General features: G+C 30.3%; 1 protein-coding gene across 2 annotated transcripts in view; it reads left to right on the top strand.

The window, feature by feature from the left end:
- Positions 1 to 27,337, top strand: part of sli (slit guidance ligand) — a 725,932-nt gene that overhangs the window by 622,990 nt on the left and 75,605 nt on the right. For both annotated transcript variants that reach the window (XM_075365250.1, XM_075365249.1), the window contains exon 11: positions 17,397 to 17,468. In XM_075365250.1, the coding sequence (XP_075221365.1) occupies positions 17,397 to 17,468 (72 nt within the window). The remainder of the gene's footprint in view (positions 1 to 17,396; positions 17,469 to 27,337) is intronic.

The following is a 27,337-nucleotide window of genomic DNA, read 5'->3' as shown; positions in this document are numbered from 1 at the left end:
CGTCGCATACGAGCAAAAAGAAAGAACATATTTACACGATTGAACTTACTGCCGTCAAAAAAATCATAGGATTTTTTCTCAAATGTTAAAAAATAATGAATAAAACAGTAATAATAATTATAAAATAAATTTTACTACCGTAATTCATTAATTCAATATCGTAGCAGATCTTAAAACACAACTGTATTCGATACAAATAAATCGATATTGAAAATACTATCGATTATCCATTTAGATTAACTTATTTATGTTATAGATTAACTTATTTCCTAATGAGGAAGGGTGCATAACTGAACGATGACGACCCGTTTTTCGACTTTCCTTGATCAATTTTCATCATTAAAAAAAAAACATTTTTTACCCAAAAAGTAATCATCAATTTTGGACATCTAATAATAGCATTTCGGGACGCCGCCCGCCAGAGCAACCCACCCGGAGGGCTTAGCTGCTGAGACGTGCCGTAGGCACGCCCTGCAGTTAGTTTTATATACTTGTAAATTCAAAATAGGTTCATAAGAATAATATGTAAAAATTTACTTTTTTTGGCTTTTTATAAAGTCATGAAAATATTTATTTATGAAGAAATGTGAAGTATAATCCAAGATGGAAGAAATGTTCAATATTCTTCTCTGCAATTTCTACTGAAACACTATTCTATTATTTATAACCTTATTAAAGAAAAGCACTTGTAATTTTCCGAAAGTATATTTTACAGAGTACATTTTCCATTTAATGAATTTTTTTATTTAAAAAAAATAAAAAACATACTTATTTAAAATAAATAGCCCAACGGGCTGGTATAATATTTAACTCTTCTCGCAAATCAGTTGTTTAACAGCTGATTTTCGAAGTCGAAGGTTATGATGTTCAAATCGTAATAAAATTTAGTTGCTTTTATACGGATTTTATTACTAGCAGTGAATACCGGTTTAACTTGGTGGTTGGGGTTCAATTAACTACATATCTCAGGAATGGTCGACCTGAGTATATACAAAATTACACCTCTTTTTTTTTTTACTTTTAAGACCATAATGGATCACTTTAGTTCATTTTTTTTTTTTGGCAAGTTCTTTCTTTTCTTGCTGATTTGTTGTTTTTCAGCTTTTCTTTTTTGCCAGTAATTTCTAAGGGTTTCAGATCTTCTTGCCCTTTCTTGTTCAGAGTACACCCGGCTTATTGTTTTCTTGGGTTTTGATAGGAATCTTCTATCTTTATTTTTTAATTTCTCATAGTTTCCGGTTTTCGTTTTTAAGTTTTCATGGGTTACGTCTAATTCCTCCATGTCTTTCTGTACTTCGTATAACCACTTCGGTCTGCTTTTCTTGTTCCAGAAAAGTTCGATTATCCGTCTGATAAGTCTGGTCTCTTCCATTCTGAAAATATGTCCTAGAAAGGAAATTCTCTTCTTTCTAAATTTATTAGTTATCGGGATAATCGTTTTGTAAATCTCTTCGTTTGGAATTCTCCAAATCCCGTCTTTTTTAATGTTTTTCCCGATGCATCGTCGTAGAATCTGTCTTTCAATCTTTTCCAGTTTGTCGGTAAACCTTGTCTGGTACGGTCCAAATATGGTTTCGCATCCGTAAAGTATTTCTGGTTGGAAAACTGAGTTATAATGTCTTATTTTTGTGTTTATGGACGTGCATTTTTTGTTATAGATGTTTTTTATTTTTATTGTGGCTTTGATGAGTTTATTTATTCTTCCATTCCAGTTTGGATTTTCTTGGAGGTTGTGTGTGATGTTTTCCCACAAATATTTAAAGTTTTCTACTAGTTCTATGTCATTATTGTTTATTTTTACTTTGCTTATGCATAGTGTGTCTCTCACCATAATTTTGGTTCTTTCGTATGAAATTTTTAGACCAATTTTTCCTGCAATCTCTTCCAGTGTTGACAGTTGGTATCTAGCCTCTTCTATATTTTGGGATACACCTCATTTATATGTCACGCATAACATTTCATTGGGCCATTAGGGGAGGGGGCTTATTTATTGTTCACTAATTGAACAGACTACAACTTACACATTAGGAAAAAATAATATTCCTACCCTACTAAACGGTATCTGTGTGTGCGTTCCCCTTAGCTTAGCACCGGATTGTACCGATCACTAGCGGAAAATCCCGATTCATTAGTATCAATTTCTAGAGTTAACTTTCTTTGTATAAATTTCATCATTCAAAAACAAATATTTTTACACAAGAGGTAATCAATTTTGGACACCTAATAATCCCATTCCTAGACGCCGCCCGCCAGGGCAACCTGCCCGGAGGGCCTAGCTGCGTAGGCATACCCAGCAATTACTTTTAATAAAGCTTTCAATTATAAGTTCATGCAGATTTACAATTATCATTCATTTTTCTTTAATTAAATCGATATATTTCTATAAAATCAGAGGAAATTACTTTGTTTTATAGCTTTATAACACAAATGAAAGCTTATAATAATTCAACCATGAGAAATTCAGCTTCTGTTCCCGTTTCCATTATTAATAAATTTTATAAATAGAAAAAAATATTAATAATAAATATTTATATTATTATGCTGGGTAACAGCTGAAACAACTTTGTATAAAGTAATACTATATACGGTATATATATATATATATATATATATATATATATATATATATGCAATGGGCGTTAATAAAGTTTGAGAATCTTTTTTAAATAACTTTTCAACAGTTAAACATAGAAAAATGAAATTTAGCAAGTATTCCTACCTCTAAACCATCTATTTTCCGTATAATATACCACTATGCTCCAAGCCTCAAGAGGGCCCCCGTGAGAAAGGAAACTGAAAACTTTTAAATGGAAAAGGTAGGGTCGTAACAAATCATTTTAAATAGCATAGAACAAAATGTTTGATGTAAAAGACTTCACCTTACGTCTACCCTAACCAAAATGGTGAACATTTAATATTATTCACGGCAAGTTTCAAAAAGTTACCATTTACCCCAAGTAGTCGTCACGTAAAAAAAATTAGATCGTTTGAGTTATTAGGTAGCATTCACTATTTTTACTTACTGCATTATTTTTCAGTAATTTCATTTTTATATCTTTAATTGTTAAAAAGTTCTCACCACATATTATATATATATATATGTATATATATACATATTATATATATATATACTTCCTCAGAATACCATTTTACAATAATAATAATAACTGGAATAGTAAAAGTTAATATCTATGTGTAATTACTTTTTTTTTAATAAACAGAAAACTTTTTGAAGCACAGGTCTTCTGAAAGAATTTAACACAGCCAAGTAAAATAGTATAAATATTAATTTCTACGTTGAATACTATTTACATTTCTTAGCTTTATTCTTTTATCACTTGTTGGCGAGTTTCAAGAACCACTCCATTGTCAAAACTTATTGTACTAATAAGTTGTGAAAACTTTGTGAAAAACTTATTGTGAGTACAATAAGTTTTGACAATGGAGTGGTTTCGAAACGCGTCAACAAGTGATAAAGTAATGAAGTTAAGAAAGGTAAGCAGTACTTAACGTAGAAACTACAAAGAAAATTCATGTATTCTCGTATTCCACAATGCCTTAGCTCTTGTACGTTAGTAGTCATTTTTTATCGTTTTTCTAAATTAATTTTCTTATTTTTGTCAAAACCAGCAGTTTCTCGTTTTTCCAAGTCTGTTTTTTAAATTTTCGTTTCTTGAAAGTGCCTTTTTTATGTTTGTCCTCAGATCTTGCACTCTTAATTTAACATATTTCCTGACATTGTCTATTGATGGAATTTTTCACAGTTACTAAGGTCGGGTGACAATACAATATTCCACCATTACTTTTGCAAACATTTCCCCGTATGGGGCTAAATTAAGGGTGGAAATTAATAATGAAAAATAATTATCCATCAATAGTGATGCATTATTAGAGATGGATCGAATGAGAAATCTTTTATAAAAACATACAAAAACGTTTGTCGAAAATTGTGCTTAAGTAAATGTAATAAAAATTTCACTATTTAAAAACCTCACTATTTCGTTATTTTCTATAGTAAATGTTTGATTGAAAATGTGTTTGATATTTTATAAATATATTAGAAATTTCAACATATGATGTTATCTTTTGAAATCCAAATTAACCTACTAATTAAACTCATGCCATGTATGATAATTTGATTAAAGTATGACTAAAAAGTATAAAGCAAGTTTTTTAAATCTTGAAAAGTATTTGTAATATTATTTTAGATTAACGCTTACTGAGAATGAAAATAAACCTAAAAATTTGTAATAATATCAGAAACGAAACCGTTCAGAAAAGTGTACTTTTTACATTTAACTTTTTTATGTCGATTCGGAGTAACAGTACAAGGTGAAAAGATAAAGATGCTACGATTTGCTGATGATATAGTAATTCTAGCCGAAAGTAAAAAGGATTTAGAAGAAACAATGAACGGCATAGATGAAGTCCTACGCAAGAACTATCGCATGAAAATAAACAAGAACAAAACAAAAGTAATGAAATGTAGTAGAAATAACAAAGATGGACCACTGAATGTGAAAATAGAAGGAGAAAACATTATGGAGGTAGAAGAATTTTGTTATTTGGGAAGTAGAATTACTAAAGATGGACGAAGCAGGAGCTATATAAAATGCCGAATAGCACAAGCTAAACCAGCCTTCAGTAAGAAATATAATTTGTTTACATCAAAAATTAATTTAAATGTCAGGAAAAGATTTTTGAAAGTGTATGTTTGGAGTGTTGCTTTATATGGAAGTGAAACTTGGACGATCGGAGTATCTGAGAAGAAAAGATTAGAAGCTTTTGAAATGTGGTGCTATAGGATAATGTTAAAAATCAGATGGGTGGATAAAGTGACAAATGAAGAGGTATTGCGGCAAATAGATGAAGAAAGAAGCATTTGGAAAAATATAGTTAAAAGAAGAGACAGACTTATAGGCCACATACTAAGGCATCATGGAATAGTCGCTTTAATATTGAAAGGACAGGTAGAAGGGAAAAATTGTGTAGGCAGGCCACGTTTCGAATATGTAAGACAAATTGTTAGGGATTTAGGATGTAGAGGGTATACTGAAATGAAACGACTAGCACTAGATAGGGAATCTTGGAGAGCTGCATCAAACCAGTCAAATGACTGAAGACAAAAAAAAATGTCGATTGTGAACTAAGGATAAGTTAATGTTTAGAGGATAAGTTAATATTTCAACTACTTATAAAAGTAGTTACTTCAATTTACTGATTATTTCAAAAAGTAAACGTTTTTAATACTAATTCAAAAAGCGCTATTTTTTATTAAAATTTCTAAGATCTGTACTGATATTTTATGTTTATTTAACTTTTAATTAATTCAAGTAATTTTAATTAATAAAATGTAATTTAATGATTTGTAGGACTACAATAAATATCACAGTTATCAGAATTGTTCTGAATTTTATAAAGTATTAACGTTTAACGATGCAAAGGAAACTCAAAACTCTTAAATGGAAACGGTAGGGTCATTTGCATTTAATCATAGCAGAAAAGATAATTAGATAAGATAATTATTATATTATCTTAACAACACTTTCAAAAATATTAATTTCAATAAAATAGTTAATTGGTGAAATAATTTTTTATTATTTATTTATGCGTAATATTCATTTCCGTTAGGTATGATTTAACACTTTATGATTGTTAGACAACCTGACCCGAAACACAAGTCACTTAGAAGCAACCTAGTACGAGCCACTCCTGACTCGCTTACAAACAATTATCTCCCAGTGCCAGGTTTATAAACGAATGTAGGAACTAAATATCTTAGTCTCTTTCACTGACCTAAATGTGCAGTTGCATGAACATGCTAAGCTCCTCGAAATGCAAGTGATATTCAGCATTACAAAAAACATCTTCACTCTTTTTTCAATGAATGTTTTTGTAAACGTTACTATTCTCAGATAAAGTATACTTGTTGACTAGCGCCTCTTGTAAAACAGTCATAAGAAAGGTTAAGACAGGGTAAAACATGTATAAAAGTATAACCTAGTGTTTGTAATTTGTAATAATATCAGAAACGAAACCGTTCAGAAAAGTGTACTTTTTACATTTAACTTTTTTATGTCGATTCGGAGTAACAGTACAAGGTGAAAAGATAAAGATGCTACGATTTGCTGATGATATAGTAATTCTAGCCGAAAGTAAAAAGGATTTAGAAGAAACAATGAACGGCATAGATGAAGTCCTACGCAAGAACTATCGCATGAAAATAAACAAGAACAAAACAAAAGTAATGAAATGTAGTAGAAATAACAAAGATGGACCACTGAATGTGAAAATAGAAGGAGAAAACATTATGGAGGTAGAAGAATTTTGTTATTTGGGAAGTAGAATTACTAAAGATGGACGAAGCAGGAGCTATATAAAATGCCGAATAGCACAAGCTAAACCAGCCTTCAGTAAGAAATATAATTTGTTTACATCAAAAATTAATTTAAATGTCAGGAAAAGATTTTTGAAAGTGTATGTTTGGAGTGTTGCTTTATATGGAAGTGAAACTTGGACGATCGGAGTATCTGAGAAGAAAAGATTAGAAGCTTTTGAAATGTGGTGCTATAGGATAATGTTAAAAATCAGATGGGTGGATAAAGTGACAAATGAAGAGGTATTGCGGCAAATAGATGAAGAAAGAAGCATTTGGAAAAATATAGTTAAAAGAAGAGACAGACTTATAGGCCACATACTAAGGCATCATGGAATAGTCGCTTTAATATTGAAAGGACAGGTAGAAGGGAAAAATTGTGTAGGCAGGCCACGTTTCGAATATGTAAGACAAATTGTTAGGGATTTAGGATGTAGAGGGTATACTGAAATGAAACGACTAGCACTAGATAGGGAATCTTGGAGAGCTGCATCAAACCAGTCAAATGACTGAAGACAAAAAAAAATGTCGATTGTGAACTAAGGATAAGTTAATGTTTAGAGGATAAGTTAATATTTCAACTACTTATAAAAGTAGTTACTTCAATTTACTGATTATTTCAAAAAGTAAACGTTTTTAATACTAATTCAAAAAGCGCTATTTTTTATTAAAATTTCTAAGATCTGTACTGATATTTTATGTTTATTTAACTTTTAATTAATTCAAGTAATTTTAATTAATAAAATGTAATTTAATGATTTGTAGGACTACAATAAATATCACAGTTATCAGAATTGTTCTGAATTTTATAAAGTATTAACGTTTAACGATGCAAAGGAAACTCAAAACTCTTAAATGGAAACGGTAGGGTCATTTGCATTTAATCATAGCAGAAAAGATAATTAGATAAGATAATTATTATATTATCTTAACAACACTTTCAAAAATATTAATTTCAATAAAATAGTTAATTGGTGAAATAATTTTTTATTATTTATTTATGCGTAATATTCATTTCCGTTAGGTATGATTTAACACTTTATGATTGTTAGACAACCTGACCCGAAACACAAGTCACTTAGAAGCAACCTAGTACGAGCCACTCCTGACTCGCTTACAAACAATTATCTCCCAGTGCCAGGTTTATAAACGAATGTAGGAACTAAATATCTTAGTCTCTTTCACTGACCTAAATGTGCAGTTGCATGAACATGCTAAGCTCCTCGAAATGCAAGTGATATTCAGCATTACAAAAAACATCTTCACTCTTTTTTCAATGAATGTTTTTGTAAACGTTACTATTCTCAGATAAAGTATACTTGTTGACTAGCGCCTCTTGTAAAACAGTCATAAGAAAGGTTAAGACAGGGTAAAACATGTATAAAAGTATAACCTAGTGTAAAAGAACTATAATTATATATTTTTTTAATTATCAATTGACTGGTTTGATGCTATTCTCCATTCCATTCTGTTCTGTGCTATTATTTTAATCTAAGCATGACTTCTACATTCGATGTGTTCAAGAAATGTGTTTTATAAATTTCATCCATTCTCTTCCACTACTTTTATTAACCTACTCCATTCTATACTCTTTACATTACTAAAATATAGTTATTTAATAAATTAATTAAAACTGAATATCTTAATAAATGACCCGAAGTATGGTTCTCCCTCTACAAGATTCTATTACTACGTAATATTAGGTTGTCTAAAAAGTACTGAACCTTTGGAGGCAAAAACTGAGATTATATTTATAATTATTGGAAAATAACATTATGAAACCGCATACACCATTTTTTTCGATGACCTTCTGCCACTTTTCTAGTAACACCATTTTCCCTTCGCTATTGAACTTAGTATTTTCTGGTCAAAAAATTGTGAAACGTGGTTTTCACTTGCCTCTTTTGAAGCTAACTTAATGCCATTCAGGGAATTCTGCGGAGACCAAAAAAAAAAATGATAGTCTGACGATCCCACGGCCGGATTATTATGGTGAATGTATTAATACCTCCCAGTCAAGTTTTCTCAATTTTTGACTATTCATTAAAGATGTATGCGGTCTTGCGTTGTTAGCGTGGAAAAACACCCTTTCTCTTTACCTTTTAGGCCGTTTCTTTTGAATTACTAGGTGCAATCGCGCTAATTGTCCACACTACAGGTCTGAGTCTATCGTTCTGCCTGGCGGCAGCAGCTGGTGATGTACGATGCCCTTCCAATCCTACCAAATGCACATTATAATCTTACTGGGTGTCAGTTTGGGCTTTGCCATAGATTGTGGAACTTGATCTCACTTCGAGCCCGATCTTTTTCGCACATTGTCGTCGAAAGTTTTCATCACTCGCGATTAACCGCTTCAGAAATGGCTCGATTTCGTTACGTTTCAATAGAGATTGGCAGATAGAAATTCGATCGAGTAAATTTTTCTGAGTCAGTTAATGTGGCACTAAAATGTCGAGTTCTTTTTGTATCCAGCATACTCCAAATGGTTAATTACTGTTTGGTAGATGGATGTTTAGGTCATTGGTGATGTAATGACTGCTTACATGTCGGTCTTCCTCGACTTTTGCCAGAATGTCATTCATTTTTTTCTGTGATTGGTCGCCAACTGTGAGGAGCGAACAATTTACTCACAAACTGTAAGGACATTAGAATTTTCAGAACGAAAGCTACTAAACAATCTTTTGGCTGTTGCTTTTGCTAAAGTATCTTGCCCATAAACAGCACAAATTTCTTCACAGGCCTGCACAGCATTTGGGCCGCCTTTATCGAAATAAAATTGTAAAATATTGGGCAATTTTGCAGAAAGTTCACTCATCTTCAATGCGCAATACCTTACGTCTTAGTACAATTCAAGCACTTTTGGATATCTCTTGATTTCAACTGTCAGCTGTGAAATGACATTTGGCCTGACCCACTGTAACTCCTACACCCTGAGATTTGAGACGCTAACGCTATCTCGTGCGCAAAAGACTTACTACTTTTTAGACTACCTATCATATAAAATATCCATTTATATTTAATCTACCTATCTGATCTTTGTATCCCTCCGTAGCACATTTCAAAGCCCTCTGTTCTTTCTCTTCACCTTTGTTCCGTTATTATAAAGTGCCCCACTCCTTGATCCTATTTTTTAATAATTTTTAAATCTATGTTAGATACTAGCAGATACTGCCATAAAAACTTTCCTTGCTTGTTCTGATATACATTTTATCTTTGCCTTATTTCATCCAGCCTTTCTAATTTTATTCCTTAAATATGTAATTTCAATCCGGTATCTCAGTGTATTTACCTTTCATTCCGAAGGTTCTGAGTTTGAATCCCGGTCAAGCTTGGCATTTTTTGCAAGCTATAAGGTTCATTTCTTATAAAAAATAAGGAGCGTAGAATAACTGTAATTCAATGTAGGCTTTTTTTACAAAACATTGAGAATAATAATTATAAGTAAGAAAAATAATGAAATTGTTTCATTTTTGTTATTCTGTTTCCTTACCTAAAATTGTATTCGTTTTTTATCCAAATTTCTGTCACATTCTATTAATTTTGTTTTTCTTTCATTTTTCCAGATTTTTATTGTTTCCTAGCAATAAATTCATGTCATTAAGAATTTCTCCTCACTAATTTATAGTTTCTACCAGGAGAATAATATCAATTGGGAATCGAATCTTGGCTTTTAACATTTTTCATTACAATTCATAATTCTAGTGACATATCATCATTCATACCATTAAATAATATCAATTATGTTTAGTTGCATTTTTTGGATTTGTTTAAAGTATTTTACGTTCTCAAATATTTTTTCAGTTAATGTTTTTAAAAGTCTTATTATTATATTTCTGTATTGATAAGATTTGTTTTCAATTTATTTACTTGTTACATTCATTTATTTCCAGCTCTATTATTTCATATTAATGTGAACCAACAACAAATTAATTTTTATTACTTTTTAATTTTGTGCTTTTATATTAATGATGGTTTACAACGTATTATTAATGATGCTGTTTTTGTTTCCCGTAGAGTAGCACACCTACTGTTTCCTGACATCTATATAAAATATAATTAAGTACATATCTGAATTAAATATTTATTTACATATCAGAAAAATATTTATATAATCTTGAAATTATCTGATTCAAGAAATTTTCTTGAAAGTTACTGGAAAAAAACAAAAAAAGTTTCACTATATATCGTTAGGTGGAGGATTTCATTTTATGTATATTAAAATTTAGAGAAAGTTTCTGCTACTTTCTGCCCATTCATTAGTTTCAATCAATTATCTTTTCTATAACTAAATTTAATAGTTATAGAACATTATAACTTATTATATCTTTACTCTGATTTATTAGAATTAATATGTTACGAATTAGATTATTAATTACTAAATACCGTTTTAATTATTTACCTATTTTTATTTTGAATCTTTAAAATCTGTTGTGTTATTTTGCATAGATTTGGGAATATTAAAATACTACATCCCTATCGCGGTTTTGCCCACACTATTTGGTTATAAAACTTCAAAAATTGGAAATAGTGTTTAGTGTTATTGCTCTCATTTATCGTTATTTACAATTTATCAGATAAAATAAAATAATTTGGATGTACAACAACTTTCATTAAAGTAAAATTTCATAAAACATCATAAAGTAACAGAGCTATAAAACTTCTGGATAAATTATATTTCATGTTTTTTCATCCGTTGTTATCAAGATAATTTGGTCGTTAGGATTACCAGTTTTGGAAAATTCTACATTTAACTCGCCATAGGAAACATACTCTGAACGTGTCTACTCAATGTGATTGAAAGTTTGCCCTTGCAGCGCAAGAAATTCTGACGGGAAACTGTAGACATTTTAATTTGAATGGTAGATCTATAGAAATCATAGGTATTCGAGGAATAAATGCATTTTTCCTGTTTCTGTTCCAGTAAGAATTATAGATTCTGGTACCATTACATAGATCGCAAGAATGAAGGTTATTACGTAACAACATAATTGGAGAACTAACTTTTAATCTCAGTATATGAAGTGGAAATCCGGATGGATTAGCAATTCTTGCGGGTAATGATCTGCATCATCGGTGCTTAAAACTATATTATTAGATATTCACGGAAATTACCGTCAAATATTTTAAGACTAATGTTATTTATTTCTTAACCTTTGTAGTCCTTGGCGAAATTATTGCTCTTTTACACAACCATAGACACAACTTACTCAATAAATCTGAAATATCGGGATAAACTTTAAAAATCAAATCACTGACTGTACTTATCTTTTAATTGATAGTTATGTAAACATTCTCATTTTCTATAATACAATCACCAATTATAAACTTCTCGAATGTTGAATTCGTTTTTGAGCTGAGCGTATACTTTATTTTTTGAATGTTTGAGAACGTTATGGCGTTAGATTCATTCACGTTGTACAGGATTATAAATTCTAGTATGCTTAGAAGTTCTTCCTGTCTGTTACCTTCCTACGTAGACATTAAGACCAGAGCATAGTGAGATGTTTTCATTAGAGGATTATTAAACTTGTGAATCTGTTTCTTCATTTTTAGGTAAATCAAGAGGAGTTCGGTAAATTGAATTGTAGGACAAAATTTTCATTGTTGCGATCAACACTTATTTTGTTGGTATGAGAATAGTATATTTTTGGTGTTTAAAGACTCAGTCAGGTAATGATCTGAGTACATAGTATAATTTAAGTTATATATAGGAAAGGGTTTGCATGAAACCTTCGGTGTTAGAGGAAGATGCGGGGATCGCGCTTCCGCGAATCGGTTAATTTGATAATAGAAGGTTGTAAGTTATGGTAGGAGGTAGTGGTTGGAAAAGACCATACCAAAGCGATAATAATTTGTGTAAATACACTGTGAAAACTTCTGTCGAACATTTGCACCGGTGGCATTCTGATAAAGGCAAAACTGATGCTGTGTTGTGCTATCAAGTTTAGAGGGTCTAAAAGACGACCTCCGGTAAAGCTCATCAGGATTAGGAACGGAAGGTGACTCGGATCGTTACAAGGTGGATGTCTTCCTCTACGGGGGTCAGGATTATCAAAATATTAATACCAAGTTGAAAGTCGAATTTATGCCAGTTATATCTATGATTTACCTTGATGGAACTTATTAGTTCAGCATATAAAAAGCTGCAGATTGTTATTTTACTCACATGAGCATGAGTTCTCGATGGTCGCTGTCAGGTTAGACAATGATGTAAATTTATTAAAACAAGTTCTCAGTTATTTATTTGTAGATTTTTTATCTATGATTTATATAGTTGTGAAATTGGTGAAGTTTGGACTGTGGTAATCATTCTGGAGTTCATAAAAAAGCTGCAGTTAAAATTTCGCAATTATTGGTGCAGTTGTTTTCACGGTTATCGGGAACAAACGAAAAAGGCGTTGACTATGCATATAATAGTGAGATTATATACTATATGTAAATTAAAAAATATAAGTCTTTTTACTATTTTATAGTGCAACGTGTACGTTATATGGTTTTTTGTACAACCAAGATTTTTTAAAATTTTGACGAAACCATAAGTAAATATGTTAAAATATTGCATGAGAGAGAGTCATTCATTGTTGACCGCCTCCAAGAAAACAGTCAATGATTATAGTAATAAACGGCCGAGTTAATAAACATAGTAAGAATTAAGATCGAGTAAATATTCTTTATATCATAAACATAATCATTACTGGATTTCAGAATTTAACCAGTCTATAGACCATATGTGTCCTTTCTTTCTTTTTCTTTTTAGCCTCCGGAACCACCGTAAAGTAATATTTCAGAGGATGAATGAGGATGGTATATATGAATGCAAATGAAGTGTAGTCTTGTACAGTCTCAGGTTGACCATTCCTGAAATGTATAGTTAGTTCAAACCCAACCACCAAAGAACACCGGTATCGTGGATATCGGTGTTCTTTGGCGTCCTTTACTAGGACAGCTACTGGTGTTCTTTGGGCTTTTACTACGATTTGAACCTTAGAACTCTCGACTTCAAAATCAGCTGATTTGTGATTACGAGTTCACCACTAGACCAACCCGGTGTGTCAGACCACATGTCTCCAATAAATTTAATTCGCACAGATATTTTTATCAAATTGAAGACCTTTTATATATGAACAGAGGTAAATAAACGAATGAATGAAAAATTAAACACAAATGTAATTAAAAGACTGTCAAAATAAGCGAATATAGGTAAATGCAAAGCAAGAATGCAACAAACAGTAATAGTATTAAAATAAAAACAGAAAATAGGTAGCAACAATGAAAACAAAAAAATATAACAGAAACAGGTAAATGCAGAAAGTACAAAAAGTACCTTTTGGTACACATGAAAATCTTAAACGACCATCACTAAAGTCCAGCACATGAACCTTTTTCAATCCTCTAATGTCATCACTGTTTCTAGCAGATTCAAAGCAAGAAGATTTACGTGTCTAGGTTAATTTTTCTTTTATTATTCATTCTCTGAATTTAAAAATAAACCGACTTTGGTTTAAAAAAATAATGAAGAATTAGAGGTACACCATAATGAGCTGATAATATAAATTTTAATTAGATATTAATTTTTTTTCTATGAATTAATGTTGGTTATTTATTATTACTCATTACTATTGAGTAGATGTAGGCCCCTTATTTATGTAGCAGACTATGTTTTTAATTTATTACCATAAAATAAGATTTTATATATATATACTCCTTATAATCTACCGAACATTAAATATTACGTGTAATAACGAAGATCGGTAACTATGTGCTATAAAATTCAAGACAAAATAAACTATGCGACAGGATAAAACACAACTAGAAATAAAACCAAGGTATAACAAAACAACGGCAGTTCGTATATTACTGTTTACTACCGCATATATTACGTATATATTTCTTCGCGAATAATTCTGCATTATATTATTATTCCTATGACCACTGCATGTTATTTCAGTACATTTCATGTTTTGTAATAATCGTAATTCTAAATAAGTTAGAAATTTCAACACGATAATTTAGTTTAAGGGGATATAAAAATTAAAATATTATAATGGTTATTTTTAACGCCTTATAAAGTTTTAAAAGAATATGATTTATTAATATTTGTTTTAGTTATTATTTTTATGGAAATAACAATATATTTAAGTGAAAATATTGTTATTGGAAGTAAAATAATTTATTTTTTTTTTAAATGTAATTTTCTTAAGGATTTCATTGCAATTAATATTAAGAAAACTGGCTAAGATGTTGAACTTTCCCGATATTTGTACAGATATATTCAATTGTAATCTTTCCGCCTATGATAAAGTTAAAAATTATTAATACCAATAAAAACTTACTTATTTCTTCCCCCCTAAACAGGCCTGCAGAGAACCACGCAAAGATCATTTCAATTCCTTATGTCTATTTTCCCTTTTTTTCCTCCTGAATTCTTTCATTTTTTCACTATGTTGAGTTTTTGGTTCTTTTTTTCAGCACATTTCAGCTCTTTTCTTTTTGCATTTACAATAATTCTGCTGATTTTATTTTCTAGATTTTTTTCTATCTTAATATTCTATTATTTCTATATTTGCTCTATTTAGATCTTCCTTTACTTGTTTTATTATGGAAGTGGAATTTTATATTTCCAAAATTTATCAAATTTTTTTTGCTCAATCTATCCAAATTTTATTCGAATCATATGTACCAAAAAATTTAGTCTTTTTTCGGATTTAAATCTTTCAAAAGTTTTTTCTTTTTTTCCTTTAATTTTGCGAATTTCTTTATTTGATTTCATTATATATCCATCTTTATTTTTTCTTAGGCCATGAATGGTTCTAAAAATTTTCCTTTCAGTTTTTAAAAGTGATTCTCAATTTTTTATCTTTCTGACCGGTAAAGGCTTTGTGGCTTCAATACTGTGTTGTTATAGTGTCCCAATTATGCATTAATGGATCAATTTTTCTTAAAATATTTTTACTTCCTTGTACGAACTAAAGGAAGTATTGTGATCGCGAAAAATTTCGGTTTTCATATTTCAACGGAAATATCCATTTTGACCATCTTTGAATCCATTTTGACTAGTTTCGGCATAATGTCTGTACGTACGTCTGAATCTCGCATAACTTAAAAACGATTAGTCGTAAGATATTGAAGTTTTGGATTTAGGACTGGTGTAACATCTAGTTCTGCATCTTCCCTTTTGATTGCAATCGTCTGGACAAAAAATGTCCAAAATAGCCCAAAATCCAAAAAATTGGATTTTGGACTTCTTCTTAATATGTACACACATACGTACATCTTTCTGTACCTATAAAGCAACTTATCCGGACTGACTGATTCATCAACCCCCAGCAAAAACTACTGAAGATAACTTGATGAAAATTTGAATACTTGTTCTTATTACGGTGTAAGTGCACAATAAGAAAGATTTTTTTTAAATCTCGAGTTTAAAAGATTAAACGGGAGTAAAAATTATTTTTTATTCTTTTTTAATTTCTCGGTAATAAATGAAGATATCAACTTGATTTTTCGTTTGTATAATCGTCATGTGAATATTTAAAAAGTAATTTTTAGAATTTTCTGAATTCGAACTTGAAAACGGTGAAGAAAGTAAAAATATTTTGATTGAAAATTTTCCCCGTTTTCGACTATAATAAATGAGATATTCATTCGATTTGGGCTTGAAAATACGCTTCAGAATAATACCTAAAACCATTATCGGCTTTTTTTAATTTCGATTTTTTTAAGGGTTGCGACGATGTACGGCGTGTCATTTCAACCAACACAACCACTGCTTCTGTTATTGTAAGTGGGACGCGGTTGACTACAACCGTCTCCATTTACATGACTAAAAGACATGAAATAAAAAAAAATAAAAAAAAGAGAAACAAATTATTGCCACCTTCTACTGGTATTTGCCGGGTAACGTTAAGAACCGGGAAAAATACATTTTTACCCGTACGAAGGACGGGGAACCAGCTATAAGTAATATGTTTAAGATAGAGGCAGACTAATTTTCAAACCCGCATTCTTCAGATATTCAAAGTTTCGGGTCCTGTGCTAACTAAACTGTTGCTCTGAAGAAATTATAATACACTGATATTTCTTTTTATAAACTGAACAATCTTTAATTTTTATCTATCAATATTATTCCCGCAAGCATGAATTTAATGAACACAGAGGGGTCAAGGGGCAGAGCCCTTGGGCTAAACGGGAAGGGTTCGCTTCACTCGCCTTGAACCATTTAGCGCGGACGAAGCCGAGACGGGTTGCTAGCACTTGTGTGTGTGAAATAAATAAGTTTGCTATGAAAAAAAATATTGCGGGCGAAGCCACGATGGACGAAGTTAATATACTATAATTATTCTAATAATATACTCGTAATTATGTTAACATATAACATAAGAGTTGTGTTTAACATACAAATACACATATGCTATAGAAAGGTAAAACATTATGCTTTTTTTTATTTTTAATTAACATAAATAATTATTAAACATACCTTAAAATAAATAGTGCTTTAAGCTATCTGCAAGGAAATATTTTAGACTCTAAAAAGTTTATCCTCTGCTAGTTATATTAAGTTGGTTGAAAGCTACTTCCAGTTTCATAATGCTTTATTTAGAAAAGAATAAATTTATAAAATAAATTTTAAATAACTAGTTAGTCTGAAAAAAATAAATATAAGTTTATTCAATTCCTACTTTACGTGTAATGGTTTGTGTAACACCTAAGGCGTCAAGACTCGTATTATGGCAAAAAAGGAAACAAATTCTCGTTTTATTTGAACAAACTTCATATTATATGCTGTTTATATATATAAAATTGAAAAAAATTCAACTAAATTAGTAAATACAATTTTTTTTTTAAATATGAAAAAATTAGCTTAATAATAAAACTCATTATTATAATAATTATTAATTTCATTAAAATAAAAAAAAAATAAAAGAGTATTTTTAATACCTTTTTTCTTGCAGCGATTTTTTTATTGAATCATAATTTATTATTAATAAAAATTAATTATTCTTGTTTGTATGTTTTTTAGGCTTCTCAATGCGAATGAAATTTCCTGTATTCGTAAAGATACTTTTAAGGATTTACATAGTCTCAGTTTATTGTAAGTATTTCTAATTAATTTTGCTTATTTTAATAATGGTAATTATTATTTTCATATTTGCCAGTATTATTATTTGTCACTATTAATTGGCTCTTTTATCTTAGTCTGTAATTTTATTACTAACTTAGTTTTCTTTTAAGTTTTTTTGTACTACTAAGTTGTTTTACTAAATTTTTTTAAGTTATGTTGTATGAAAATCCACTTTATGAATAGAAGAAATTGTTAAACAACTTATCATAAAGAATCAAACTTTATATAAGGAAGATTACATTTTTTTATGAGTGAGTAGGTTAATTTATAGAAATAACTTGTACATAACTGTCATTCTGCTTTATATTAAACAAAAAACAAAAAAAAAAAAACAGGGAAATATATTTTATAAGATTACCTATCAGTAAACATGTATGTGCGTAAATTTCGCGTGCAAATGCACGCGAAATAAATAGCTCTTGAGCAAATAAATAGCTGTAGAAACTACAATTAATAGATATAATAATTTTTTTGTGTATTCACTTGAGACTAGAATTAATTACACTAAAATTTATATGTATTTTAGATATAAAGGGTCATTCATTTTCAGCGCAAAAAGTAAAATTACAATAAAACAAAAAATATGTGTAATATTAACCAAATAGTTTTTCTTTGTTTTAAAGCTTATAGCATTATAATATGTTCGAAAAACATCGTTCATATGACTTCCACGCCTTTACTTGACTTAACCAAGTCTAACAACAAAATTTTGCGTGATCTTTTGCTTAAATCAGCTTGAATTCCAGTAATAACGCGTCGAATAATTGCTTTCAATTTATCAATCGTTAGTGATTTGATGGGTTGGTATAGACATGTAACTTAACATAACCCGAAAGAAAAATGTATGACAAAATATGTCCAATCACACGACTTGGTTGTGATTTGATATTAGAATATAGTAAACTAATCAAACTTTTGACGCCGTAACTGAATTTTTCAGCAGCTGTATCGAATTTTTCACCATCCTGTTGAAACCACATTTCATTCAAACCAAAATTTATCAAATTTGGAAACAGAGAATCTCCAATCATGGCTCGATAGCATTCATCATTTACTGTATAGCATCTCCTTACTCAATTTCGAAAAAAAATGGCCGAATGATGTTACCACCCTATAATCCAAACCAAAAAGTGATTTTTTTTCAGATGTAATGGTCGCTGTTCAATCATTTGTGGATTGTTATCATCCCAAATACGGAAATTTTGCTAATTTACAAAGCCATCAAGCCAAAAGTGAGCCTCATCTGGAAAGATGATTTTTTTTTAATGAAAATCTGGATTCACTTCAAGATGCTCCAATCAGCAAACCGTCTATGCAAATAATGGACCCGTGGCTTTAATTCTTGAGTTGGTTGAATCTTGTATGGGTGTAGATCTTGATGTGAAATTCGTCTGTTGTCGTTGTTGAAGTAAAACCCAGTTCTTGTGAATCTATGAGAAACCCATAAATTTCGACTATTACGAACATTTCCACTTACAGCAGCTATATCCTCTTGACTCCTTACATTTCTTTTGTGAATTGGTGTTTCAAGAGAAAATTTCCTTCGATTTTTTTTTAACAAATGCGTTTGTTTGGATGATTATGTACACCATAATTATCGCGAAGTGTACGATACGTAACTGTAATCGATTTCATATTTAGATAATAAATTTTTATGATTTGTAGAATTTGTTGAGGCGTGCAGCATTTCATAATGATTTGTTATAAATTACTGAAAACTAATTTTTTTAAAAGTTTTTTAAAAAATCAACGTCGACACCACAACCTGTCAGTTTTTGTATGTTCAGGTTAAAAGACCAGTTACCACTATCGATAAATTATAATATTGCCTCATAAATTCTTACAATCACCAAATATTTCTAATACCAAATATTAAAAGCAAAATCACTGCAAAAAGTTCCAGAAAAGAATTTTTTAATAGCCATAAAAGAATGCAGTTTAAGAGACCGTGCCAGAAGAGTAGGATATTTGAGAAAAGGTTTGCAGGAAAGAAACGGCTATAGAAAATTTGTTTAAGTATTGTGAACGGTGATGCAACGCATGGAACGAATCCTTAGTATATCTCGCTACTACTTTAAAAAAATATTTACTTGTTTGTAGACCAAGAATGGTAATACCATGAAAGCGATAGGTTGTAGCTGGGACTGGATTTGTACCTAATTCGTAAAGGAAGAACACCAAACAAAATTTAAATTTTTTTATAAATTTCTCTTTTCGATTCTGACAATTTACAGATTTTTCTTACATATCGTGATTTAGTCAACGACTCAAAATCTTTCTACTCAAATAATAACGATATAAAAGTTCTCTGTTTAAGCTTTATCTCTCATTCATTGTTGGATTTTGGTAAATAAATAAAAAATCATACCCGATACCAAAAACAAACAGTAGTAAACGTTCATTCAAAATCTTTTCTGAATGGATCCTAAGTTATAGGCGAGTATTGGTGCATACGAAAATGCACATGGAAATTCTGGTTTATGTATAATAATAAAAATGAATGATTCTTATTCAGTAAAAATAAATATTTTTCTTCATTAAACGAGAACTAATTTCACGATATAGAATAACCCTGAATTATTCAGTGGATGAGTCGGATTCAGTTGTTCGTAAACATAAATATAAAGAACAAAGTACGTTTTGCTTAACTGAAAGGATGCTTAGTATGGTATTGAAGATTTGAAGTGATTCCTTGAGTTTAAGCTTTTATTCTCTCCCCTCTCCCCTTCATCGTATCTCTTATGTTTCTCTTGTAAGTAGTGTAACAAGAGACTAGAATTGTTGACGAACAAGAGGAAGTAAGGAAGGAAACTCGAGTTTCCTATTTCGCAGCTAAATTAATGTTGACAAAAGAGCTCCGTGTGAACACGGAAGCAACAGTCCCGTGCATGTGTCTACTAAATATTCATAAGAGGTGGAATTAAAGAGAAAGAGTTAAAGTCGGGGTGAGAAACAGTACCTATTGTACCGGTACTAATACGTAGACTGTGAACGCGGGTCGTCACGACGGCGAACGTCGCCCCACCGTCACCGTTTCTATTCGTTGTTCTGTATAATACCGCCCTAGCATCGTTATTAATTAATGCGAGGTTCAACTCTAATTTTCTGTATCCACGTTCACTTGTAATCAACTCAAGTTGAGGACGTTCATTAGGGGAAAATTAAAACACGCAAAGGTAACAAAACGATCCTCTTGTTTTCACCACTGGTAATGTTCGTTTCAGTCGGTTTTATGCTTTTGTTTATCTATTTGTCTTCATTTATTATATGACCTAATTATTTATAAATATTTGTTTACCTGTGATATAGAATGATATATTAATCAGTAATATTAGTGACATAATATTTAAAATATTTATTTTGATTTGAATGAAAAAAAGTGTCGTACGAGTCTATACATAAAAACTTACATACACAAAAAAGAGTGAGTTGAATGATATTATTTAACTTTAGGGACGGCTATTTTTTCAAATTTCTCTACAAAAGAAAAACTTCGGGAAATTATTATAAATATCATAAAGAAAACATGTTTTCGTTTTCAATTTTTTTGTGTACGTTTCCTTTTATTCTAAAATATTTTTGTTTTCTTAATTATTCGATTAAATTATTTTTTGTATTTTTGTAATACTTATTATGTATATTTTTTGACTATTTATTTGGTAACTATAACTTTATCTGGGTTTGCTGTTGTGTTGAAAAATGATTTAAGGAAAATTATTATTTCTCAACTTTAAGAAAATTAAGATTTTTATTTTTTGTACTTTGTTTTAATTTTTAAATTTAATAAATTATTAGAATACGGGGAATAATTACTAAAATTTTTATTTATTGAATTTTTTCCTGTTTGTTTTGCCGTAGCAAAAGTTGCATTCTCAGATATCTGTTTTATTGTAATTAATAAACATATGAAAATAGATATTCAAAACTGAAGAACAGACTGTAGATCAAACTTTAGTTGAAAATCAATGTATTTATTTTGTAACTATAATAATATTGATAAATTTCTTTTCAAACTTTACTGAATGACTTCATTAATAATTTTATATTATTATTTATTATTATTTATACATTTTTTCATATATTTATACCACTATACAAAAAAATTATGAGCTGCTATATAAATTATAGAAATAACTGGTGGTCTAGTTCGATTTTATATCAGGTGAAATCTTTTATTATATTCTATATAATTGTGAACAATAAAAAACAACATAAAAAGTGTATTTTTATTTTTTTATTTCTTTCCATCAATTAGTTGTAAAATGAATGATTTCATTTCATTTTAATATCATTTGAATGATATTAAAAGTAATAAACGAAGAACCGGTTAGGTCTGTTGAACTCAATTCTTGAATGGCTGGAGGATTGGACATTGTGTGTGTGTGTGTGTGTGTGTGCGCGCCCGCACGTGTGTTACAAATATCGTTTATCACTCATAAAAGATCAAAAAATCTTTCTTAATGAATCATTATTTTATTACTTCTTATCTTTCTCAAAGTAATTTTTTTCGTACTAACGTTAATTCAATTTTTTCGTCATAATATAAAATAAAAAGTAACTTAAATCAGGTAATACCAGTAATATAATTTTATAGTAAAAAAAAAAAAAAAAAAACAGTTAATTTTTTACTTAGTTTTTTACTCTTATTTTACATTTGTTTTATTAATCGTTTCTCTATGTTTGCGTTACAGTTATAAGTAATATTAATGAGAAATTATAATTAATTTTATTTCTATTTAACACATCTAAATTATAAATTCCAAAAATACATATTTCAATACTTCAAATATGATTTTTCTACTAAAAAATTAAAATTATTTACTTTTCATTATTTAGTTTTAATTAGATCCCACGAGACACAAAAATGCATACCCTTGTTAAAAATATAGGCTACTATTTCTTTTGTTACGGGGTGCTTTGTTCTTATCTTAAGTTAATTCATCATAGTTTTCTACCATTAGGGTAGGTCTTGCCACGGCTGATGCTCTTCACTTTTTCCTGTTTAGCCTCCGAAAATCACCGTCAGGTATTACTTCTGAAGATGAATGAGGATGATGTGTATGAGTGTAAGTGAATTGTAGTCTTGTACAGTCTCGGGTCGACCATTTCTAAGATGTGTGGTTAATTGAAACGCAACCACCAAAGAACACCGGTATCCACGAACTAGTATACAAATCCGTATAAAAAATAACTGCCTTTACTAGGATTTGAACGTTGGAACTGTCGACTTCAAAATCAGCTGATTTGTGAAGATGCATTCACTACTAGACCAACCCTGTGGTTTGCTCTTCACCTAGTTCTATCCTTTACTCACCTCCTTGTTCCATAATACTTTCCCTTTTCCATAATCCTAACCATCATTTGAAATCTCTTCCTTACCTTCCATTCACCAAGCCTTCCATCATATCCACTAATAAACACCTTCTTCTCTTACAAGTTGATCCTCTTACCCTAACTTTCGCAAGCTTCATTTAAGTCATCGAACATTTCATTTAGTTTACTTGGGCTCTGTGCCAGTACGGTTATGTCATCAGCAAAACTTATACATTCGATTCTTCTTCCCCTGGTCTTTATTCCTCTTTTCTCATTCAGACGCATTTATTTACCGTATTTATTCGAATATCCCCGCACTTTTCTTGGAATTGGTGAGAAAAAATAAGGGTGCGAGAGGCTTACTTGAAAGATAGCCTTTAGCCAGGATAATTTATGTAAAGTAAACATTTTCTTAGAAGTACCTAAATTCAAACACATAAATATAGGCATAAACATTAGGCTTTCGTTTATCAATACCGGATGCCGCTTATACAGAATACATCCTTAATTAATTAACATCCTGTTCATATAATCGATAGGAACGAAGTTGCGGTATTTTTATAAAAATGATTCATTCTGTATAGGCTGCATCCGGTTCTAATGATACTACAGTTACAGTATCAGTTACCCATCGTCGTCTTGTCTATTCGCCATAGTCATTGTACTGTTTATGTATGTGGACGGTTATGTGCATTTTATCTGTTTAGTTTATCTTGTAAAGTTTAATACAGTGATTTATTTTAATTACGGCTTAAAATGAGTACAAAAGGACAGCGTCTACGATATTTTACAGTAAATGAAAAACTGCGCGTTATAGAAGAGGCTGAAAACATTGGAAATCTGGTGGCAGGAAGAAAATTTGACGTAGATGAAAGCTGCATTCGAGACTAGCGTAAGAAGAAACAACTTCTGGTGAAAGGCACTGGTAATAAAAGGGCTTTTCGTGGCTTAAAACCAAAATACACAGACAGAAAAAAAATTGTATGAATTTGTTGTGGAAAAAAGGAAATGCGGTTATGCTGTCACGACAGAAATGTGTCAATCATATGCTCGTGAAATCGCTAAATCATTGAATAAAATTGATTTTAAAAGTAGCCGTAGATGGATAACACGATTTTTTGAACGAAATGATTTGTCAATAAGACGACCATTTCTCAACGACTTCCAGACGCTTATGAACAAAAAATATTACATTTTCACAAATACATAATAAATCTTAGAAAAGATAAAGGCTATTTGCCTTCTCAAATAGGAAGCGCTGATCAAACCCCCGTGTATTTTGAAATACCATTTTTGACAAAACCGTAAACAAAAAAGCTGAAAAAAGTGTTACGATTCGCACTTGTGGTAATGAAAACTAAGGTGTAGTGTTATGCTTTGCATTACTTCTGATGGATCAAAATTACCTTCGTTCATTGTTTTTAAAAGAAAAACTCTTCCTACCGTACAGTTAAACGGAATTATTATCAGAGTACAGGAATCGAGTTGGATGGATGAAACCTTAATTTTAGATTGGATCAAGTCTGTATGGCAAAATCTATCAGGAGATTTACTTAATAAAAAAAGTACCGGTATGCTAGTAATGGATAGTTATCGGGGGAATACGACTAATAAAGTGAAAGACATTTTGAATTATTACACTGTAATAATTGCAGGCGTATTGACAATAATTCCAGGCTTATTCGGTGGTGGGGGGGGGGGGGTTACTCGAATAAATACGGTATTTCTTTCAGATATATATATATATATATATATACTAAATAGTGTTGGCAACATGCAGCATCCCTGCCTCACTCCTCATACTCCTTATCTTAAGTAAAATAGGAAATTATTTAATTATCCTCATGGATATTATATTGTTAGATATAGTAATATGAAACTACTTTTTACTTAGTTATTTTTATTCACCTCGCTTCTATTTGACTACGTTTATAATTAAAACAAGTTTTTTTTAATTAAAATCTATACCTACATAGTAATTTAAGCAAAAAACTGATATAATAAGTTAAACATAAATGCATTAAACGAAAAAAATTATTTTAATAATTTTTTTTCAAAAAACTTTTATATAGATTTATGAAATGTTTATTTATTATTAAAAAAATGTAATCATGAACAACAAAAATGATTTATTTATACTTCTATTTTCTTCTGTTTATTAATTTATTTTTATTTGAATAAAAAAAAAATTAATGTAACAGAATTCATTTTAAATATTGCCCAATAAAGAAAAAGACAGTTTTGATAAATTTAAAATTTTATTAGACATCCTTAACAAATTTCACTTCATTAATTTGTAATTCAATACTGATGGTAAACATATTCAACTATCTTACCCAGAAGCTCTTCAATTTACGGATTTATATAAACTAATTAATTAATTAACTTGCCAAAAGATTTCTTTGAAAAAACATTTTTAAAGAATTGTAGAAAGATTTATCATATAGAGAAGCGTTTTATTGGAAAACAATTCTTTTTTCTCTGGTAAATTTTATATAATTTAAAAAAAAAGGTGGCAACACAGTTGTAGGACAATCCAGTCGCGCAGCGAAAGCCGCGTTCCAGGAGAGTCCTACAACTGTGAGTTGTTTCTGATGCACGGCTTACACACACAACTTATGTTAAATATTTATAATTTTATTTAAATATAATTTTTTTTTTCGTTTACTTAATTCAATGATTCTAACTAAACCCCGCCCGCATATCGTATTTAATTTGCGCGGGTGTGGCTGTACTAGCTGCAAAGATCGGCACTAACCATACTAATATAATTTCTCAACGTGCATAGTATAAATTTTGCTTGTACGATCGGCAGATTGGTGTAGCCTCGAGGCTTAACGTACCAGATACAGAGTCAACCGGGCGATCAAGTACGAGATTCAGCCAGACCAAGTTGCTTTTTTTTTACATTTTAAATATTATTCACTTATTTCATTCTACCGCTCACCTGTGACGCCACAACATAGCAGACGGCTGACAGAATTTTTTTTTGGGGGGTGCAATTTTTCAAAGTTTTTTTGCAAATATTGTTTGTTATTTTCTTAACAAATGTGTCTAAAAAAATATACCTTAATTAGGCGAAATCTCGTGATTGAAGGTAACCTTGCTCTACCCTCATCTTTTAAGTTGAAAATTTAATGGCATCAATGCCCCATATATAGAAGGAATCTGACCAAGTTTCGTCAAAATCGGTTCAGTAGTTCTGGATATATAAGATGATTTAGAGACCAACACCGAACACACACACCCGAACATTAACAAACGGAAACTTTTCATCCGGTTTTTTGGTACCTTAGGTGTGAAAACGTCAGGATCCGGTTAAAACCGCATATGCCCAAATTGGACCAAATTCAGTATTTTCCCTTACTGAGCTATGACTTTGCTATAGCGCTATCTAGACGGAAAAGTAATATTTAAAGACCTGTATACCGGGTGTACAAAGTAGGAAACTCAATAACTTTTCAACAGTCAAAAATAAAAAAATGAAATTTAGCACAATCTTTTGCCTTGAAATCCTCTATTTTAACGATTTAATACCGCCGTGTCCCAGAGATACCCAGGAGACCTCCATGGAAGAGGAAACTCAAAATTTTTAAATGGAAAGAGTAGGAGGATTGTGATAAACCATTTTGAAAACAAAACAATAAAAATCTAACGTAAAAAAATCAGGCTATAACAACTTAACTAAAATGAAGGCCAATTATTATTTTTCCCTACTAGTTTCAAACGTTGGCTGCAGTGCACCCCAAGCAATGGCCTCACAGCGGAAAATAGAACGTTTTGCTGTAGAAGATTTTTATAAAATTTATTTTTGTTACTCTTTAATATTTAAGCTTTTAAGAGTTAGACCACAAAGAAAAGTTTCACTGGAAAAAGTTCGTTTTTCCTTAACAAACTAATGAGATTCAAAAAATATATATAAGTCTATATACCGGGTGTTCTACAAAGTATGAGAACCCATAAATAACTTTTTATCAATTAAATATGTTTACAGAAAAATGTTATGATTTTGCATTTAGGATAGAATGGTTATTTAGTTATTCAAATCGAAATGTTGTTTCATCTTTTTTTTCAATCTATATATTACTTGTAATTTGACACGTCTGTAATTATACAGAAGTAAGAAACTATTGGAATCCTTTAATAACTTCTCACCCGTTGGACCATAGAAAAATGAAATTTAGCAAATGCTCCTTTTTCGAAACGATTTGTCTTTCGGTGGAGTATTAAACACCCAAGCACCCGTTGGTGGAGAAGGAAGCAAATAATTTTAATTAGAAAGGTACATCCAAAACAGTAGTCGTTTATAAAAAAAATAGATCATTTTGAAGCATTTGCTTCATTTTTTTAATTATCTACTTTTGAGCAGTTATTTAATAGATACTGTAGATTATTTTGAAAAAATTTGTGAAAAATACTGAATATTCACCATTTTGATTAAACTTTTAGCGCGATGTGTTTTTAGATCAAAAATTTTGTTTTTCAATTCCCTTTAAAACGATGAGTTATAACTCTAATCCTTTCCA

Source organism: Lycorma delicatula, chromosome 5, assembly GCF_047948215.1.
Source record: "Lycorma delicatula isolate Av1 chromosome 5, ASM4794821v1, whole genome shotgun sequence".
Classification (NCBI taxonomy): domain Eukaryota; kingdom Metazoa; phylum Arthropoda; class Insecta; order Hemiptera; family Fulgoridae; genus Lycorma; species Lycorma delicatula.
This window is presented reverse-complemented; position numbering and strand designations above follow the sequence as displayed.